Consider the following 23,644-nt stretch of genomic DNA (forward strand, 5'->3'; position numbering starts at 1 on the left):
CAAATGAAACTTTTAAAGGCTTTTATAATGAAAAAATTGTATGAAGCTTTAGAATATATCTTCGCTTCTTTAATATAAATAGAACCTAATAAACTTTGGCACTTATTTAATTAAAAGATAAGGTAAATTACACTAATCTATACAGTGTTTTAGTTTATTGCTTTCTTTAAAAAAATAATTTCAATTTATTTAAAAGAAATATAACGATTTTCTCTAGATTAATCATTAACGTGGTATATATTAGTTACGTTCCATTTGTTTTGATATATTGTTATTATTAGTAGTTTAGAAAAATCCTTCATAAAAATCTATACTGACTGTTAAACCTTATTTAGCAATAGCTATAAACAAGTTGAAATATCGTTTATATTGTTTTGAAAGGTTATATCCGTCAGTTGTTTTAAGAAAAACGATCCAATGTCATTGGTGATGTTGATAACATATCAAAGGTACAATAAAATGAACTATTTACAGCGCAAAACCGATTATATTCCTCTAGAGAAATAGAAAATGTTCTTAATGGTAAATTTACTTTTCTCAGCGAATTGTTTTTCTTTCAGAATTATGTGTACGTCATGCTGGAGGAAGAGCACTCGATATATAGCATCGGGCCGTCTTTTTGCGTCATCGAGGGCCTCTTTACCTTTGGACGATGCACGCGACGATAAGAAAGTTGAAATGTTAACGGCACTGAAAAGGGCGCCTTCTTTGCACGATCTTCCCGGGCCAAAGCCGTCGTTTCCATTTATAGGAACTGGATGGCAATATTTTCGATGGAGTAAGAACTCGGATACGTTTTCATAATTTAAAATTGTATAACGAAACTCCGCTTTTTAAAAACATAAATATTTATTATTTAATATACTTGATCTTCTATTTCTGTACTACATAATAACGAATTTTTTTTTTAATTTTTATTTTTTTATTGTTAAACCTACTCGTATTGCGCAGCTGTTATAACAACGCTTAAAGCCAGGTGCGTTTAACGGTTACGACGGAAGTGGCCGAATAAATACGGACTTTAATAATTTCCCTTGTTTTATAGGCAGATATAATTTATACAAATTACACGAAGCTAATTTGGACAAGTACAGACGCTACGGCCCCATCGTCAGGGAAGAATATCAATGGCGAAGACCGGTAGTACATCTTTTCAAACCCGAGGATTTCGAAACGGTTTTTCGTCATCAAGGAAAATATCCTTTAAGACCAGTCAGCGAATTTTTAAAATATTATCGTTTGAACAATCCTCAAAAATACGACAGCGTCGGATTAGTTAATTCGTAAGTCGATCTTGATTCTGATAAACAGTATAGCCTAATAAAAAAAAAAGATCAGATAAATAAATAAATGCCGTTACTTATAGCATACACTACTCGAAATAATAGGCTTTTTGTTAATGTAATTCTGAGTAGATGTTTTTTTTTACCAGATTATTTTTTTCCTCCAAGGGTTGGCGAGGAATGGTATCGACTGCGTTCGGCTTTAACACCGGTTCTGATGAAAATGAAATCTCTACACGGAATGTTATCTCATCAAAACGAAATATGCGATGATTTTCTCTCATTTATTCGAAGAATTCGTGAAAGAGACACCAACCAAATTACAGATCTTCAAGATGTACTTTATAGATTAGCCTTAGAGTGTAAGTATTTTTTCTTAAATAATTTGCTCCATATGGCAATGAAATAAGATTATTTCACTTCCATCTGGTTGATTGTCAGTCGCACGTTGCGGTTGATGATTTCTGTTTTTTCCTAATATGTTTTCTAAACTTTAACGTCGGACTTTCAGCCATTTGCGTCATGTGCATGGATTGCCGTTTAGGTAGTTTAGATCCGAAATTAAAACCAGATTCCGATGCTCAAATTATGATCGCCGCGTCTAAAAAGATGTTCGAAGCTTATCAGAAATTATACTATGGTCTTCCTCTGTGGAAATATTTTAAAACTCCCGCCTACCAAAAATTAGACGAAGCAGAAAGCGCAGTTTACAGGTTAGTGCAGAAATTTTTATCTATTTATTTTTTTTGTACTGTAAAATCATTTTTAAAAATTTTAATAATTTCAGTTCGGCCTCCAAATATATCGAAAAGGCTTTAAAACGTTTGGAAAACGGAGAAAATAAAAAGCACAACAAGTATAATAGCGTTTTGGAGACTTTAGTTCAAGTTAATGGTTTGTCAGAAAAAGAAACTCGAATGGCCATTATCGATTTCATTTCTGGAGGAATATTCACGGCAAGTATCAATTTGCTGGTTCTTTAGTCATGTAAGAATTATAAATTAGTATATTCGTGTAAATTGACGGGCGGATGACCGAAACGCTCTACTACTTCCATCTAGCCATCGTGAATCTGAGAATCTCGGGATCCTCACAAAAATCTCCATAGATTTGATGGCAATATGTCGAGTGCCGTTCCTTAATACCGGGCGGCTCCATCGTAGATCTGGCCAACCCCACGATGGAGACAAAAATAAACCTTTTTAATACTTACAGAATGAAAACAGGTTTAAAAACATCGTATAAATTAATAAATACGTAACACCAGGGTCACCTAGAGAATAATAGTAGAAAATGCATGTTGAGCCATACAGAAAATTATATTATTAGGCTATACTAAAGTAAAAGATGTAAACGAAAAGAAATTGTATAGGGAAATTTGTTCCTTTTGTCCTCCGTCCTTACGTAACACTGCATCTACTTAGCAAAGTGGACGTATATCTCGCTACTAGAAGGATCCAAGTTCGAATTATATTCAAAAGAGGTTTCGATTTTTTGGTTCAAATACACAAAAAGGTTACATATCAATACAATGAAAGAAAGTTAATGCACTGTAATTTAATAAAGCGAAGTTTGTGAACATGTTGCATTATGTAATTAAATTTGGACGGTGACAGAGATAATCTAAAGCTATTTTATTTAACTACTTAACTGTTACGATACGATACAATACAATAATAGCCTTTTATTATTTGAATAAGAGTTTTTCGGGATATTCATAGAATTATTAATATGTATGTGAAATATATATAAAGCTGAATTATTCCATCAATATTTAATAACATAACAATAAATATTTAGCATTTATGATTAATGGTAAGGCATTTTATTGTTATCGATACGTAGTCAATACATTGGATAGAAAGCTCTCTAATTACGGAGAGAAATTTGATGAAAAGTTTGAGAAACTCTACAGATGACTCTCAAAGTAAAATTAAATGGATATTATAAATCTCTCAAACTATTACATTAACTTTAATTTTTACATATAAATTAACAATATAACAATGAAAAAAAATATTATATAATTTTATAAAATACATTTAGTACATATTGTTATGAAGATTACAATATATTATTATAAGCTTACAAAGATTACGAAGCTTATTATAGTTTCGATTTGTAGAGTTGTACTCGTAAGTTTCAAAGTTGTTTTATATCGAATTAACGTTATAAGAGAATTTATATGCAAAGGTTCTTGATTTCTGACATAGAATATCAGTTTAATAGTCCAGAGTGTTTTCAGGAATGTAAATATTCGTTTTATACTTTAATATTAATATTGAAATATATATATTTTAATGTGATGAATAAGAACATTTTTAGTTATATAAACCTTATCAGTTCTTATCTTAAAAAAAAAGAGTAAATTTTAAAAAGATATTTTATGCTAGGTTTTAAATAAAACAATCTTTGAACAATGCATCATCATATATTTATCTCAATATAAATATATATTTAAAACTGAACTTTTACATGAACTTTCCATATATAGAGATGAAAATTAATCTATAAAAATAACATTTTTACTTACCATCTTTGTTCAGAGCAAGATCATTGAAACGAGTTAACACTTAAAATTATCATTAGCGCTTTCAGATGTTCAACGATTAGCGGAAATGCGTCAAAATAGAGCTAAGGAAATTTGATTGAACCTTGAGCATAAAAGAAAAACACACTTAAATTTCTATTATCAATTACGTTATGTACATTTGATATTAAAAAGGACGTAAGAATCTTCGAGTGTCTCCTTTGATCTCAGATATTAAAGACATTATACTTAGTTGAAACTTGAATTCATGTCAAACATTGTTTGAACCGTAAAAATACTCAATTGATACTTGAAAAATCTTATGGTGTTTAAGTGGTAATACAACTTGTCAAATTTTCTTAACTTAATTTTTAAAAAAAATACAGCGTAGTTACAGTTCATATTCCTTTAAACGTAGTTAATTCGTTTTTATTTTAAATTTTTTCTCACAACTCTGAGAAATAAAGTGTTGAAAATTTTAAAAATAAAATTGGTATGCATTACTATATTTAGATTTTCGCCATACAAGAAGGTATAACGATATTACATTAACACAAATAATTTTCCGTGTTGAAATATTACATAATTTCTTCATTAGAAGTGTATTTATTTCATAATGGAGTATAAATTTAGATAACTGAGCGATTTATAAAAATTAAACAACAAATATATTTACCACCATGGCAGAATTAACCCTTGATATGCAGGTTCAAATAACAAGGTCATTTAGTTGAGAGATAATAATTTTTAAAGCAGACGGCTGTAGATAAGTGCATTATATAAGCATAGATTATTACTGCAGGCATTTATTGCGTTAAGATTACTATTGATAGTATGGGTTATCGTGTTGTATATATAAATTCTGTCAACTAATTTTATCGTGCAATTTCAACTACATGTTTATTGTTTGTAATGGCTCTATGTGCTTAGTTACGAATGCCTATAGACGTTCAAATTTAAGCTGTACAGTGTTTATAATCTTTTATTATATGATGTGTTTAAAATATACCGGTAATAATATTTCATTCCTATTGGAATACGAATTTCGTTACTTTCGCCCTTTGCATACAGTAAATAATTTATATAAAGTTTGCGTGCGCTTATTGTATGAAATTTCAATTCAACTTATCCACATGTCTACCAAAAAATTACTAAAATATAATAGAAAAGGTTATCAATAAACGAATTTAAAGAAATCCAATTACATTATAAAATTAATATTATCTCTAAATATTTAATTTTTCTATTTATTTAGTATTAGTTTTTTGAAGGTCTAAAAAGTGGACCTATGCAATTCTCATAAATAGTAATTGATCAAGGTTTAACATTGAACAAGAAATAAACGTTTTATTTCTTTTTACTAATTAAATTTTAATGCCACCTAGTACAATAATAATATAAAATTTTATAAAACGTTAATGAAGAATAATCGGTCTGTAGGTTATCCTAAGACAACGAATAATCAGATATCAGCGCATCATATAAGCACTGTAAAAGATGGAAATTTTATTAATCCCAATTATTTTGAAACTACTAATGTATAAAGTATTGTCTTCAACCCCCTGACAGAAGCAGAAAAATGAATTGAGTCAATTGCTATAATTACCAATAATCTGCTTTAAATGGATTGGAGTGATGGGTTTGTAGCAACGCAATACGTGGGCGATCCGCCAAGGGAGGATGCCTCCCCGGAGGACTTTCTACGGGAAACTGGCCCCTATTTAGGTGTTATTTCAAAACAAGTTGCATGGAATTATCTCCGTACGAAAAGTAACTTTTGAGTAAAATGTTATCAGATTTCATGAGAAACGGAATCATGATATTCTATGGTCTTTTCAACAGCACTTATTTGATAGTGCAAACCTGAACAACGATTCTTTGATACAAATGTGCATTGTAAACTCATAGTAGGGTGAGTCCTACTAACCCACATATTCTATTCCTGCTTTCAACAATAATTCCTTTATACGAACGTAGAATTTTAATAAATACGGTTCGCAAAATCGCGAAATACGGTTTACGTATAGAAATCTCACTTAACATTTTCCACCCTATGTGTACTAAGAACCATTTTTCCATACTCATCGTGGGTTCGGCAGACCCACAATGGGGACAACCGGGTAGTGAGGAAGAGTCCTCGCGACATATCCAGGACAGATCACTCCCTGAAAAATTTCGGAGTTGTTCGCCGGAATTTTATTCCGGGTCCCCACAATGGTTGGTTAACAATCTTAACCATTCGATTATCCTCGAAATTTTACTGTAACATTCCTATTTTAATATAAATACATCGCATTACATGATTTTAATTATTTTTAAGTTCTTCTATTATACTATTTACTATAATTTAAAAAACTCCAGAGAAAATAATAAAAACCAAATTTAAAATTTTGAGAGGAAGATTCGATGGGAATGGATTAATGGTATAGGACAACGCAACACGGGCGATTTGTCAGGGAAGGTGCACCTTTTGGGAGGAGTTCTACAGGAAAATGGCCCTTATTTGTGTGTTATACATGTGAAGAAAACCTAGAAAATTCCACGCGATTAGACCCTTAGCGAGGCGCGAATCCGCAACCAGTGGTTCAGTGGTTTTATCCATTCGGTATTGGTGGGCTTTGGGAAGAGAAATTCACCAGTTAACCCTATAAGTTAATATGCAAATCCGAGAATTTTTTAAATAGCAATTAATAAGATTAACGTCACTTATTATTTATAAAAGTATATATAAAATATGACGTTTAAAACTCATAAAAAATAAAGAAATAATTGCGAAGGTTTGACTTGCAGCGATCTAATCAGGTTTTAGTAAAACTGAGGATAAATACGGGAAGTGGGTGTTTTGATAAATGACGGAGAAGAATTTTAACTGAAACAACTTGGAATTACAAGGCAGAGATTCCAAAATGACGGTAATCTTCATTCACTGATTAAGTTCAGGTAGAAAAGTGCACGAATAATGAAAATGATACAGAAAAATTTTAAGAATACGTGATTCTGGTTGGTGATAAATGGACGAAAATGTAGTCAAATTCACGAATATCGTTCGTATGACAATCAGTATCTAATGGGACCTTATTATATTATAATGTAGAAAGTGTGTGGGAATTTTTATGAAGGACTAAACCACGAAATCCAATACATTTCCATGTGAACAAACTTTATATAATACACAGAGGAGAAAAGAGGCCTTTAATATGTTCTAAATTCTAAATTGTTCAAATAGTCTATATTTGTCTTAATCATTTTTAAATACAAATTTACGTAAATAAGCACAAAGGTAAATAATAATAATAAATTTGAAGCGATTAGTGTGAGAATTTTAAGGTCAAACTATAAAATGTATAAGAAAATAAAAGGTCAGCGGAAATAATTTCGAAATTTCAGGAAAAAGAGATTCGGAGATAATCAAAATATGTACAAAGTTCTACATATAATATTGCAGATCTTGATAAAGATAATTCTGTGGAATAAAATGAAAAATTATTATTTACAAAGCAAAAAAGAAATGCATTTTTATAAATATGAACGTTTTACGTTGTCGTAAAACTACATTAGAGTATTAATATAAAACTAGATTAAAACGAAGCATAAAATAGGTATGAAAATAAGTCAGTTAAAAACACATTCGAACGTTCGAAACATTTCAGAAAAAATAAAAGCCTCTACCATGTACTGTACGTTTGTAACTAAAACTAATTGAACTACAAAAAATTGATTTGGTTTGGTTTGATGGAATTTGGCAGTGAAACACATGGCCAAGGTGCATCCCGCGAAGACTTTCTATGGGCAACTGGTTCTATTTAGTGTTAGACACATAACATACATTGGTTATATCCACTCAATCCACTTATATCCAATGGTAGACAAATATAAAAGGCGAAAGAGTATATTAAAAAAATAATAATAAACAGTTAAATATGAATTTGTTCCATGTATTTAAATGTTTATTTATTTAAATTCATATTTATACATTCTTTTATTTGTAAAACTCTCCTTTTGTTGTGAAGCCAAGTGATAAATAGGATGCACGTTTTAAATTTCATATTAATAAATTTTTAATATTAATGTGTTAAGAGAATTAATAAAACTTAATTAATAAAATATTAAATAATTTAGCAGCAATTAAGACGTAGAAAACGGAGAACAAAGTTAATTTAGTGAAGAAAACTGTCAAAAGCGAAGGAAACTCTAATTCTAATTAGTACTAATAAATTTTAATAATTAAAAATATAGGATTAATTGGAGAGATCTTATATATATATATATTTAATATTTTTCAAATTCATTTTACTTTATTGTTTCCCGATTCTAATTTATGATAAAATGCTTTCCTAATTTAGAATAAAGTCGTAAACACTTGATATATATACGCCTGTATCTATTAAATAATTGTACTGTCACATTATTTTATTTATATATATATGTATATATGGAGTTTTGGTCGACGACTTAGTCATTAGTATTTAATAACGAGCTTCAGTAACTATATTCCAGATCGGGACATAGTTAACTGTACTGCAATTAACGGTTACATTTTGTGATCCGATACTCTTAATGCACGTCAATATCGTATGACACTTGACTGCATTAAGATAAATATTCTCGATATAATTAGATTTCATCCTAATGCAGTTTATCTTACATCTAATATTGAATTTTATTATTATCTTTCTCATTTAGATAATTATATTTATTTTAAAAAATAACGGTATATATTATTTAAAAAGCACAAAATGAGAAAGAATTATAAATATTTTAAAAAGATTTATCACAATAAAGACATTGAGGAGAAGTAAATTAATTTTTGTTTGGTTATTCTTTAGTGTCTTCTCTTTTAAAATAGTTTTATCTCGGATAAACAGTCGGTAAAGAAGTTTGGATTTTAATTAACAACTCATTTTTAGATATTTACATAACAACCGACTGAGTTTTTTTAAAAAGTTTTTAACTTATATCTTATTACTTTTAAGTGTTTTAATTTGAAAGAATTATATTAGCAGTTTCGTGAAAAATGGAATAAGTTTTAAAATTAAACTAGAATGGCGGTGAAGGCGTCGGCCTAATGCTCTGGGGATCTGGGATCGAATCCCGACGAACAATTCCAGGAATTTTTCGGTGTAATATGACGCGGTCATGCCGGTCCCATAGCTCATCACCCGGGCACCCTAATTGTAGACCTAACCGAATTCACGGTGGGATTTTTTTGGTCTCTCTCCGCTCTGTGAGCACCCAAAGACGCCCAGACGGACAAAAGGAACAAACTGTCCTGGGCTTCGAAAAAGTAAAGAGCCTTTTTTTTATTTACTTCTTTTACTTTAATATAATTTAATTTGCTGTAGTATTTACCTGTCTTGCCCTAGACCCCCGTTATCGTCTGACAAGTAGAAGACCCTTTTAATGATATCCACTGTAGGTTCGGCCAGGCCCGCAATGGAGACGGCTGGGTGGTGAGGGACCCTTGATGGGTGTTTGAAAATCCCCTCTTAGCGCCCATGGGCGGAAGAGCCCAATTAATAATAAATGATGCAACATATTCAATTAAATATTTCTATTAATTAAAAACAATTAATATAAAATCTATTTTTACAAATGTATAAGTAATTTAATTTATATAATACACAAAAGTTTAAAAGTAATTATATCAGTGTTGAATTTTTATCGAAGTTAAAAATATTGGAATTATTAAAATATTTGTTTGTCTGATTTAAATAATAAAAATGAATTAAATCAGACATTAGAATTATTATTTATCCAAGACTATTTTATACTTAAAAATGACCTTTATCCTGTTGCAACTGATACTAGTTAAATATTGAAAGAACTTTAAACATACAAACATATTTTAAATTTAATACTTTAAGCATTTAAATATAAGTTTTTAAAAAAAGAAATTCAAAGTGTCAAATAGTGCGTATTTTGAATAAACGATTCGTCTTTATATTTACAAATTTAATATAAATTCGTTTGTGAAAGATAAGTTAAGACTGGATTTATATTAATTTTACCTCTATCGAGTAGCGCTGGGTTTTTAAATATATATTAGAGTTACTTATGTTTATAGCGTTTTAATTGCCGTATAAATCATCTTTTTATCTTACTAAAATTGTTCTTTATTAAAAAATATAAACATTAAATTTGTACAATAAGTTCTTTCATTTATTTAAAATTTCTAACCTAAAATTGAATATTCTAGTATTTAAAAAATTATCAAATAAATAAGTATTCAAGTTAGATTTTTAAAACATTTTCCGTCTTGTGGGCACTGAGAGGGTCTTTTTTCCCATATCCATTGTAGGTTCCGCTAGTTTGTTTGTTTTATTAAGTTATGGCAACGCAACACTTGCGCGATCTGCCTAGGGAGGAATGCCTTCCGGGAGGTTTTTTTAAACGATAACTAGCCCGTATTTAGGCGTTACAGACGTGGAGAAAACTCGGAAAATTCCACGGGGCCAGCCCGTCCTGGCGAGACTCGAACTCACGACCGAACTCCCAGTGTTCAGGGAACGGAACCACTTGGCCACTGTTAGTAACGCGCCAAGGTGTATCCTGGGGGAAGTTACAACCAGAGTGGTTCCCGTTGCCTTCTCTGGAGCGCGATGTTACGCGAGGGGAAAGAATGCCTTCCGAGAGGTCTTTTAAGGGAAAATGACCCCTATTCAAATATTACAAACGTGAAGAAAACCCGGAAAACTCCACGTGGCAAGCCTGTCCGAGCGCGGCGCGAACCCGCAACTGAACTCCCAGTGTTTAGCGACAGAACTCCGCTTGGCCACTGGTGGGCACATATATGTATACACACACATATATACAGTATATAGGGTTCAAGCTAATGACAATGAGGAGGAAAATTTCTCACTGTCTGATTTTGAGTGGGTATAAAAAATATGTCCAATCAATCAATAGCAAATCCAGAAATCTTTATAGGGGTGCAATAAGGAAGCAATATGCCTTACAAGTTTTTAATACCTGAGGTACCCAGCTTTATTCGGAAAAACTCCAGGAGGAGGTGCAACTACGCCCTGTGCACCCCATTAATCCATCCCTGGCTGTATTGTTGTGCACAGTACTTGTTTCTACTTCTAAGTTTTGAAGTATGATATAAAAGAATATATTGGGAGGGGACATGCTCCCTCTATTCCTTACGGATCGATGACGTTCGTGCATGCAAAATTCTTGGGGTTGTTCGCTGGGATTCGATCCCAGATTCCCAGAGCGGTAGGCATGATGCATTACGCCTCGGATTGCATTGGATTGGATTGATGGTAGAAGGCAACATAATACATGGGCGAGCTGCCAAGGTAGTATGCATGCCTCTCAGAAGAACTTATGGACCCTATTTAGGAGTTAGACATGCAAACAAAACAAACAAAAAAGAAAAATCTATACGGTCAGTCCCAATTACCAGAATACTAGTAATTGGACGTGAACCCGCGACTAATTATCCGTGTTCGAATGTTTTATCCACTCGGCCATCTGATATAATTTATGAATTTCTTCTTTTGTTATTTGTTCTGTCAATTTATTCTACTAGACAGGGTTTTCTGAAATATTAGCTCTGAACATGACTTGGATCGATTTTCCAATTTGCTTTCAGCAGTAATATTCATAAAATATTTATGAACATTCTACTAGAAATATAATAGTTTGAAAATTAATATATTTTATTACATTAAAATAGCTCTAATTGATAGAAATATAATATAAAAATTTGTAAGTCTACAGTCCATTTCAAAATTATAAACACACCAAACTTTTTTCAATAACAAAACATTAACAATAGTAATGTATTTATTATATTAGTTATAAACGTTTTAGTATGTTGTTTACAACATCAATTTATACATTTTCTGAAATTTTTAGAGCAATCTGACAATTACAAAAAAAATTATCACAGATTTTCAATTTTTGATTGTTTTAAAAGTATAAATACATGTGCACAAAAAAGATTTGTGATATTTCAATATTTTGTAGGTCCACTATTTGATTTAATTAATTCAAATACTCTATCAGGCATACATTTTACTAGTTTTTCAAGTTCTTGTTTAATATTTACCCAACAATCCATGATAACTAATTTCAGTTCATTTACAATGTTGTATTGTCTGTTTTGGCCATAAACAAGACAACTCATAATGCCCCAAACATTTTCTATCGTATTTATATCAGGACTCCAAGATGGCCAATTACATTAATTTCTTTTTCAGCAAACCAATTTTTCGTTGACTTTGACGCATGAATGGCAACATTCTGTTGGAATTGCCAGTTAAGTGATCGAAAGTTATTAAATTTTGATACAACAGTTATTGATACTTTTTGAATTCATTCTACCTTCTATAAATACAATGTCTGTTTTATCTTCCCGTCCAAATCCTGTCCACATCATTACAGATCCTCCACCTTGCTGTCTGCTCATTCTGACTTATTTGTTCTTCCTCAAATCGTGCCAATAGTGACTATAACCGTCAAATCCATCGAAATTCAATTTTTTTATCTGAAAGACGAATAGTCTTATCAGATGGAAAAAATTAGGGAAAAAATGCCTATATATGACCTTAATTCGTGACCTTAATGTCAAACTCCTCTTTCCGTGTCGTCTTGTCTTTGGCCCACTTTAACGTAGCTGTTTTGTGCAATTGTGTTAATTTCGGTTTGGCAGCCATATTTGTAAATTTGGCGATTTTATGATTATGCATACATCTCCATACAGTTGCTGGTGAAACTGCAATTGGCAATGTTGATGCTGATTCTTTGACAGACAACTTGTTGACCGTAAGTAGCCGATAAACCTTTCTTTCATTTCTAGGTGTAAGGAGTTTAGGCCTTCCACATCGCTTATTTTTGCCATAATTTTCACCATGAGTTAACTAACACATTTCTCACAGCACATGTAAATCGATTTACAACTGCCGAAATTTGTCTTAGTGATTATCCTGCCCCTTTTAGTTGGTAAATTTCACGTATTTCCAACTCTGTTAGTGGTTTTCCATGAGGCATTGTTTTAAATCACAAAAACTGTTTAAAATTGGCATCACTTTTGTAACAATGAATGATACTATCCTGTGATGACAACTAATTAAACCAATAATTAATAAAAAATTATCATATTAATTTTATGCACCTGTGTTTATACTTTTGAAAAAATCAAAAATTGAAAATCTGTGATAATACTTTTTTGTAATTGTCAGATTGCTCTAAAAATTTCAGAAAATGTTTAAATTTATGTTTTAAACAATATACTAATATAATAAATACATAATGTTTTTGTTATTGAAAAAAGTTGGGTGTGTTTATAATTTTTGAAACAGACTGTATGAGAATTTATATCTTGTATTGAAGTTATCAAGTTTTTCCAGAAATAGGTATCAAAATATACATATTTCATTTTGAAAATGATTGATGCGCATCCTAAATTTAGGGAAAAATGTTTAAAGTAAATAAATGAAAAATGTTTAATAAAAAAAACAAAAGTACTATGTATGACCTTAATTCGTGTAATGTCAAATTAATTCATAGCGTATCCTTTTACATAGATTTGCTCCTGGTATGAACTTTTGTCTTATTTTGAAATCGTGATTTTATAAATGATGATAAATAATTATTATTACATGCACAAAAATTAAAATAATACGCTACACGATCAGGTAGAGTTTAAAAAACAATTGTTACAATCATCAGTCAGTTTTTTCAGTTGTTAATGTGGGATATCATTAAATTAACTTTTATGATCCACATTCAGTCAAACCTGTGGACAACGGCCAGGGGAACAAAAAAAATGGCTATTCTTTGGAGATTATTTTGTATGTATTTTTGTGTTAAAAAATGTTTCTGAAAAGATTAGAGGTGGCCGTTATTAGAAGTTCGCCTGCAATACAGTAGACATACTACTTTAGTTGTAGTCTAGAACAGAGGTCGTCTGTGGACCACTGATGGTCCGAGAGAGAATTTTGGTAGTCCGTGGAGAAATTTGGACATTGATCAACTCAAGGTTACGCAAAGTATTACGAAAGAAATGAAAAATGTTTGGTTGCTTTTTTCTCACTCATTGGGGGTTTTTTATTCGAGTCTAAAACCAAACACGAAATGACTGTTATCGATAAATAATGCCAATAAATCAATAAATAATCAACAATAAATAATGTGTGTGTGTTTGTCGTCCTTCATGGAAATGAGCCAAGAATCCATAAAGTTATTTCAAACAAGCAGCAACAAACTTCACGCTAATTTGATATAATTAAACAAGTGAATTTCATATTAGTAAAGTAAAATGGTAAACGTTCCATTTTACTTTATTTTATGATAATTATTCTACAGATGTTTTATCGTTTAAAAAAATTCTTGATAGTGGTTCGCAGGATTCAAAATTGTGAGTTTAGTGGTCCGCGAGGTCAGAAAGGTTAGCGACCACTTGTCTAGGATACTATAAATCACATGAATTTTTTATCGTATAATAAAATGTACTACATTTGTTACGTTAATTTTAAAACATTCTTAATAATTTATCCGCTTAAAATAAGCTGAAAAATCATTATGTTAGTGACTAGTTACGCGTTTGCAGAACGCACCTCTCCGAATTTTGATGTATTTCTGTAGAATAATCGTTCTTAATTTGTAGGAATCTTCGTTTGCGCGCACTCCAGAAATAAAAACTCACGCTTAAATTACGATCGCATTTATTTATAAACTAAATCCGTACGAATAATCCCATGCATATAAACGAAATATTGAATGCAAAAAGTAAGATTCTATTTGGGAAAGTCCAAAAATAATTTTCATAATAAACATTATTCAATATATATCTTTCGATATACAATATTTGATGTCTTAAAGTTCATAACAAGTAAATGATTTTACGTTGAATCGTAAACCATACACTTTGTATAAATGTGTGAACTGTAAAGATGTGTGCGATAATTTACTAGATCCAAGCAGGAACGCCGGTGTAACGCATTAAAGTGTCCTGCAATTAAACTGTTCGGAGGACATTTGAAACTACAGTACGTTAAAATGTCCGGCGAACACTATAGCATTGGTGTCAATGTGTCCACCCTGGAAAAGTAGTTTTGGTTTCGGTTTTAATATACATCAAGAAGTCAAATGTAGCAATGGACTTTGAGAAATGTGACAATAGTAGTATATTTAGCAGATGAGACATCCATCTCATGCCGCTGATAACGAAAAGAGAATCAGATGCCAAGTATAATAAGTTTACCTTAAAAACAAAAAAAAAAAAAAGACAAAATATTATATCACATTCACGATGGTAAGTAAGCCTATTGAAAAATAGCCTAATTGCATTAGTAAAATACCTCGTATAATACATAGTTAGAAAACTGTCTGGTTATTATATAAATAATAACGAAGATTTATATTTAATGTAATTAATTATAATTTAACGATATTTTTTTAAACTTTGAAAAATTTAAACAGCAATAAGATCTTTTGATAAAATATTTACAGTACATCTCTCCCAGTGGAGGCACTTCATGCAGGAAAGCTAATTCAATTTACTTATAATTTTTAAAAAGGTTAATTTTATGTTCATACATTTGACTCGAAGTTGGAAGAGATCAGAATCTTCACAATTAGCTGTTATGACAATGATTATTTAAGAGAGATAATTCTAATGATAATTGTAGAATTTAATAATAATGTTAGTATTATCTAACTCTGTAGAACTACTCCATTTTTTGGAGGAAAAACTTGTGTACTTTATTACGGGCATAGAAATTATTTTAATAGGAAAAAGTATAAAAGGCGTAAACTTTTTACACTTTTTATACTTTAAAATAATTCATACAATATAAAATATTAAATGTTACTATAATAAAACGCAAAGTATTAAAAAATTGAACCACTATATTAACCTGCTGTTTTATTTTCAAAACAAACGTTTGTATTAAAATGTTCAAATTTGATTTAAAGTCCTTGTTACATATTTTCATTTCTTTATAATCGAATAGCTTTTTTCCTAAGGTCTCTAGCGGGTCGGGCACTTTTATCTAAATTAAACTGTCCGTCTAGCAATTTAAACTCGTGACACTGACAGGATTTCTTTCAGAAGGTGCATCCGTGTCCAATGGAACAATTAATTGGACGAAGTGATTGAAATTATTCATTCATTGTTTAAAAATTCAACTTATTTCGTATTATATTTGAAAGATTGCTTTGTGCATTTATGAATAAAATAAGATCCTATTACGTTCTATTCTTTTTCTCTCTTTTCCATATTATTTGTTTAAGCTAAGGAGTGCAAGTGCAGCTTCTCGCGGTGCCCTTGGATCCAAGAAACGTTAGAGATAGTATATCCTATACAGTATATGATTGTCTTATTCTTTTGTGTTACAGAAATGGAATATGAATTATTAAATTATATTAATTTGTTATGTATTTCTGTTGACCATTAAAAAATTCAGAATGTAATACGTTATTTTGACTATTCTTCGAAATAAATTTTTATTTCTAAAAACTCTTTCCAGCAGTAATGATCCAGAGAGGTTTCTGCCACAAATGTGGTAACACTTTCTATTCTGGGAATATTAAAAGATGCTTCGGAGTAAACGGCCAAAATTACTTCTTCAGAGAAATGAATCTGATATCTCTTAGGATATTTAACTCGTTTCCACAGATCCATATAATCAGTCGTCTTCCGTTTGAAATTCACATTCCCTCGATTTCACTCGACATGATTGTTGGATATCTTGGACAGAGCCAATGCGAAATTAATAAATTTGTGGGAAGCTGGACTATCAATTCAGAATTATTAAGCTAGTGTGAAGTTCAATTTAAGAACAGTTATGTCAAGCACATGTCTTTGTCTTACACAAGAATAATTTCTGCATATTTTGATACTAATATTGGAAAATATCAGTGCCATACTATCAAAGATAACAGAATATTGTAATATAATATTTAGCTATATAAATTAATTTTTAAGCATGCAAATTATTTTAAAGATGGTAATTTTTTTCACGTGGATAATACACACAGTTTAGGATCTATTTTACGCACATTTTATTAGTAGACTTATCTAGTTAATAGCAGTGCCATATACAGAAGTATACCATTACTACTAATCGCCCAATACTTTTGTGTAATATTACGCAGTACGTAAAAATCCAGCAACGAGCTACTTAACTTTCCCGACAACATTTAAAATTTTGGTGTTGCAATCTGTTTTTAACTAATAAAATATCATACGTTTTTTATTATTATTATAAAATGGCAAATAGCTTAATTTTGAAGCTAGGGATGGTTTTTATAAAAAACTGTAAAATCGTCATTAAGTCTGACCCTACTCGAGATACGATACACGACCCCATCTAGCTCCTCACCCCGTCGACCTTTAAATATATATATACAGGAAATCCTCGTTAGTTCGAAATTCAAGGGACGAAATATTCAAGACTTCAAATTATCCGAGATTTACATATTTTTGTACAGTATGCCAAATGTCATGTAACTGATGTAATTTATTAAGCCAACGGAATACGGCTACTTATACAGAACGCTATTTTAGTTATTATTATTATTATTAATAACTGCAAGTATACAGCGCATGTCCGGTGAGGACCTCACGGTCGCCAGATAGGTTTATAAAAAGTAAAGCAGAATTCCTCGAATATTTATAAAGTGGTCCAAAAAGTAGTTAGTCGCCCAAAAGTTGTAGCCTAGAGTACTTAATATCCCAATCTGCTACTCGTAGCCCAATCTTGCAATCCCGAAACCCAGCCGTATCGATCATTAGGCTTAAAGTAATTAACTTAGTTTATGAAGTTGTGGGGTGTTGTGAACCAAGAGCGCGGGGAAAAGATTGTGCACGTACTCTCTTGCTCCTCGATAGCTTTCCCTCATCCATAGGTTCATAAAAGCATTATGTATTGTTTATAAAAAATATATAACGAGATTTTTTTACAAAGTCAAATTTTCCTGATATAATTTACTGACTATTCAGTAGTATTTAAGAATCTTGAAGTAAAATTTAAATACAAAATTCGAATCTTAAAATTTGGAAAAAGTTATAAATGAAAAATTTTATGCAGACATCAATCTTAAGTTTTAATAGATTTTATACATAAAAATTAATTTATGCGCCAGGAAAAAAAAATGGGAAATTAAGTTAGGAGGTAAACTACAGAGGGTTGATCGCATTCCATAATGCCGATTTGCCTATTGCCCATAGTTCCAGTTGTAGGAAATAGAATAAAAGCAACTGGCCCACGTCCTGCTGTATATTCTGAGTTTTACTTTTGATAAGTAAGGTTTATCTATCGCAAATATGCCACCTAAAATTTCAGACTTTTGGCAGGTTATGTAACTGCGCTTTCCAACGCAAAATATTCGCAAACTCAAATTATTAAAATGTGCAAAAATCGTGGTTTTAACGTTTCACGACATGGGACACAGTCAGTTCTCAAAAGAAATGATCCGCAAGAGCCAGGACCGTCGACAAGTGTTTCAATTCGGGTCAGAAAAAGGAACGCTCCAAGCTGCACACCAGAGGTGATAGCAAAAGTGCGACGACTGATCGTGGTTCAAATCCCAACGAAATATTGCCCAGAGTGTTGGAATAGCCCAGTCCACAGTTCATGCCATCATTCACAACAATTTGAAACTGGAGAAACGCCATAAAGGTCGAGTTCACAAGCTGCTCTCTCGTCACATCCAAGAACGAAAGACCAACTGCCGAAAACTGTACGAAAAGTATCTTTCGGTAAACAAGTGGCAGTTTGTAGTCACACTAGATGAAGCATGAGTGTACATGAACAATTGCAACAAATCGCAGGCAATTTACTACAGACCATCAGATGGGAGACCATACCAAAAATGGTTCAAGGAACATCGCGAAAGTTTTCCGTCAGGCTTTATGGTCATTGCAGGTTATTGTTATTGTGATAAACTAAACATCAGAAAAGTTGAAAAAAAAACGTTAAAATTAATTTGATGTTCTGAAACCTCTATACCGTGAAGAGATCCCTGCTTTGTACGAAAATGACCAAACAAATGTATGGGTGCATCAAGACAAAACTTCCAGTCATACCTCCAAATCGACCCGAGATTTCATCCATGTATTGGAACAGGAAACGGAAACCATACCATCCCTTCGATGACATTCCCGTGAAGTCACCCGACGCGGCTCCAATGGACTACTGTGCGTTTGGTCTATTGAAACGAGCTCTGGGAAGCTGTCGTCCAAAAACAATGACAGGCTTATGGAAAGCCTGTAAGGAAGAATGGGACCGTTTGGACATGAATCTTCTTCAAAGAAGTTTTCCTACAGTGGAAACTTCGATGTAGGGTTATAGTTTCACAACACGACCATCAGATCGAGCATAATTGAAACTGGAGCCATGGCATTTAGGTTACTTTATAGGCCTCTTAATTCGGCATTGTGTGACGCGATCAACCCTCTGTACTCTCACCACACCATTCACCTTCAACCGCGACTTTTTCTGCCCTTCACTTAGGTTGCATATAGTGTTTTAATCAAACTGATCCAAGATTACTCTAATCATTCAAATCCTGTACACAAACGAACTATAGCGATCTGATCAATCTCTATCCGCGTATACAAAAGCCATCTAGGATCAACTGAATCGGGATCGAACTAATCCCAACGGAGGGTAGGATCGTTTGGATCGGATAAAAAATATTAAAGATGACAACAACCACGGTCAAAGTCAATCTTATAGTTGACAGCGAAGAATTATGTTTAACTGTCGACAATGAAAATTACTTTACTTAAAACTTAATGATGTTTTTACTTACTATTTATATTAAAATATCCGATAAACCGAGATGAAAAAATAAGTAGAGACAATTTTGCGAGATTGTACAGCAAGAATACATGGCGTGCACTCCTCCATTTTGCCATTTTGTGAGTAAATTTATTCACAGTGTAAACACGATTCGATCCTGCTTGTATACTTTTCGCCAACTAAAACACGACAGAAGCGATCTGTATCACGTGACAAAGACTGATCCAATCTTATAGATCGATCTATCAGTAACGAAAAATATATGCACCCTTAATAAATGTTATGTGGATTCACCCACTGAAGACTGGATTTAACGTTTAAATTGTTTTTTATGGTAGCGGCATGAACAATGCAGCCTTTTTTGAAGGAACTAGTTCAACTATGATCTTTGTTAGCTTTGCACTCTTACCCCGCTCTGCACAATCTTGTTCTGTAGGTGGGGTAAAATTGCAAATGTTAACAACAGCAAGCGTCTTTCAATTACTATTGTAGATAGCAAGCACTTGTCAATAGCTATATAAAAAGATTCGAGTAATTTTAAAATTGTTTGTTATTAAGGTGACCAACTTTTTTACAATGAAAAGGAGGACACATAAATTGAAGGAAAAAATATTGTAAATGAAAGAAACATTTTATTCATTGCAACAATAATACACTATAATAATCTCTACTGCATGCGTATGTGTTGTGTTTCGGTAAGAAGTAAACAAAGCTACTTGCATGCAGCGCATTCTCTCAAGGTCTCCTGTGCAGAGCACATGCGTTTCATAATCGCGTTTTGCTGCACTGTACCAAGCCTTGATGAACTGTCATGTCAAATACAAACACATCACATCACATCCAACAGATCGGCTCGCATCAATCAAATATGGAGATTTACAGATTAGTCTTCAAATATCAAAAAGGAAGACATGTAGGCGGACACTTTTCGAGGGAGGACAGAACTTACAAAAGGAGGACAGTTGGTCACCTTATTGTTATAGGAAAGCCTCTACCATTTTCAGTTTGATTATTTCTTACTATGCACTCTGGACTGCTCCACTTAAGGTGGTCAGGGACAGACATTTTGCATCACTTCATGATGCCTCTCCTCATGTGTTGCAAATTTACAATAATTACTGTATTTACATAAAACAATATTTAATTTCATTGATTGATTGATTGAAACAATATTTAATTTCATTGATAAGAAACATTGATTAAATAACTATTATATTTTTAAAATTATTATTTAAAGAATAATTGATGAGAAGACAAAAAGGAAACATATTAATTTAAAGCAATCAAAATAAATTAATAAATATATTTTAAAATAAATAGATGATGCTCAGTGGTATTCTATAAGCCAGTGTTTCTCAAACTTTTTGGACCGTGACCCCCCTTCTGCACTTAAAAATTTCAAAGGACCCCCGAAGAATAAGTGTGTCAAAAACATCCCAGAGGGAGGGGGTTAGGCTCATATTTAAATATTTATATTATTTATATGTGCAATTTAATTAAGTAAAAATTATTTTATATATTTTTTATTTCTATTATTTCTAAACATGAATCCATAGTAAATTTATAAAATATTTGAAAAAATTGATCTGGCATCAATTTTTCAGCGACCCCCACTTTGAGAATCACTGCTATAAGCCATGGAGGTAGAATTTTGACACCTGGAATATTTTATAAAATCTCTTTGGGAATTTTGGATTTACCTGGTAATGTACTCCACATCCACTCTGGATTGCACAATTTTGTTTTCTGTGAGAAATCTGCTTCTATTGAAACATTTCATAGCAACTAGTGTATATACAATGTGATATGCAAGATAATATTCAGTTTATATAAAAGATAAAAGACTTATTTCATTATTAAATATTTGAAAATTTCAAGAATATATATATTAGCTGTACATAAAAACAAATTACTATTATTCTATGCCAGTGTTCCACAACCTTTTTCTATTTGCAGCATGCCCATAACTCAACATGACTCAACGCGGCACACCAAAATCTTATTCCCCTCAAAAATGTATATGATATGATACTATTAATAGAATTACGTAATGCCACTAACCTATTATTATTATTATTAAACAGACATCAACACTTGTGAACAAATTTATTTTACATTTAATTTCTTAAAATACATAAAAATGCATGGCTTGTAATAAAGAATAAACAATCATCATCTTATTGTGTGTATTGTGTATTTCAAGTGTTATTTCATAAGTGCTGTGGCACTTATGAAATAACACTTGAAATACAAGCATAAGAAACACAGCAACTGTGATAAAAATATATAAATAAAACTTGAAATTAACAGAATATGTAAAAGTTCTGGTCACACCTTTCATCTAGTGAGGGCACACCGGTTGCAGAACACTGTTCTATGCTTTTAAACATCAAATTGATAATAAAAAAACTTCATACTAACAGATTTTAAAAAATTACTCAGATTATTTTTTTATTGAATTAGGTAACCAATTCAATGTGCTTCCTACTCTATCATCTTGCAAAGAATCAAGATGTTCAAGCAAAATTGCATGAAGAATTACAGAGAATTATACCAGATGGAGAGGTAACAACTGAACACTTAGCAAGTTTACAATATTTGAAAGCCTGCGTCAAAGAAACTTTCAGGTTAATAATTATTTTATGCTGTAATTCAAAATAAAATAAGAAGTTCCATATTTAATATTGTTTCCTTAGATTAACACCTACAGTCCCTTGTCTTACAAGAATTCTTCCAGAAGATGTAGTATTATCTGGCTATTTAATTCCAGCTGGGGTAATTAAACTTATTAAACTGAATTTTAAGAATGACTAGAATAATAAACTATATATTTACATTTTTCTTGTAGACACCATTATTCTGTCATTTTAAAGTTTCTTGTGAACTTAGTGAAAATTTTCCTTCTCCCAAATCATTTTGGCCTGAACGATGGTTAAACAACAGAAATTCTATACATCCGTTCTGTATGCTGCCTTTTGGATTTGGTAATAGGATGTGTGTTGGCAGGAGATTCACTGAAATGGAATTATATATTACTGTTGCAAAGGTAGGATTATTACAAAGTATTACAGTAGTAACAGTTATGAAATTTGTAAAGAAAAATGGTTTAATTTTTACTTGCAGATAATTCAAAATTTTCATCTAGAAACTATCCATGAGAAATTAGGCATAATCCAGGCTTTCATTACTGTTCCCTCTCATCCAGTAGCAATAAAATTTCATGACAGATGATTTATTTTTTAATATTTAATTTTAGCAAAATGATATATATATATATATATATAATGTACAGTTAAAGTTGAATGTAATTTAATTTATATCAAAATGCTATTACAGAACATTATAAACAAATGTCCAAAAATCACGACATTTTAAAAATAAGTGAAACTTTTTATAAAAATTATAAAACTTGAATTAATTTAGGGAGATTGTAAGATTTGTAATTTCAGAATATATTACAAAAAAAAAAATAAAAATAAAAAATGAAATATGTTTGTTAGTACATTCTGAAATTATAGATTATTAAAATTGAATAAAATATAAATTAAGCTTTAAAAAATAATAGTTGAATAAATTAAAAATGTTTTCACATTTATATGCTATTACTCAGTTTTTAACAAACAATATGACTATTTTTCTATGTAAAAAATAAATATTCCTTCTAAGCAGCAAACACAACTTTATATAGTTGTGTTTGCTGCTAATAGAGTATCAGTAAAATATCCAAAATCATAGTATAAATTAATATTTTTTTCAAGATCAATAATGACAATTGTTTGTCATGAAGAATACTTATTTTTTAATGATAAGTATAAGCAATGTCAAATCCATTGATTATAATAATTGAGGATTTGTTATAAAATGTATAAATTTCAAATATGCAATAAACCAAATAGTCTTGATGCAGAAATATGTAAGACTTTAAACAATTATGTTATATACCTGTGCATTTTTATTTCTTTATTTTTTAACTATTTAATTAATTATCATTAATTATCTAATTACCTTTTGATATTTATTTAATAATGTTAACTGTTCAAGTGTTTGGAATAGTATTGATTACATTTTTTAGG

At 31.1% G+C, this 23,644-nt stretch overlaps 1 protein-coding gene across 1 annotated transcript; it reads left to right on the top strand.

Annotated features, from left to right (window-relative positions):
• The first annotated feature begins 380 nt into the window (after positions 1 to 380).
• Positions 381 to 23,644, top strand: LOC136988200 (ecdysone 20-monooxygenase-like). Its single transcript, XM_067286036.1, has 10 exons — positions 381 to 449; positions 561 to 778; positions 1,046 to 1,283; positions 1,452 to 1,645; positions 1,795 to 1,996; positions 2,071 to 2,239; positions 22,035 to 22,198; positions 22,268 to 22,346; positions 22,420 to 22,617; positions 22,695 to 23,644. Exons 1-10 carry the CDS (start codon positions 418 to 420, stop codon positions 22,800 to 22,802), a joined length of 1,602 nt encoding a protein of 533 aa, XP_067142137.1. The 5' UTR covers positions 381 to 417; the 3' UTR covers positions 22,803 to 23,644.

The sequence above is a fragment of the Centruroides vittatus genome, unplaced genomic scaffold (assembly GCF_030686945.1).
Source record: "Centruroides vittatus isolate TY-2023 unplaced genomic scaffold, ASM3068694v2 scaffold_324, whole genome shotgun sequence".
Taxonomy (NCBI): domain Eukaryota; kingdom Metazoa; phylum Arthropoda; class Arachnida; order Scorpiones; family Buthidae; genus Centruroides; species Centruroides vittatus.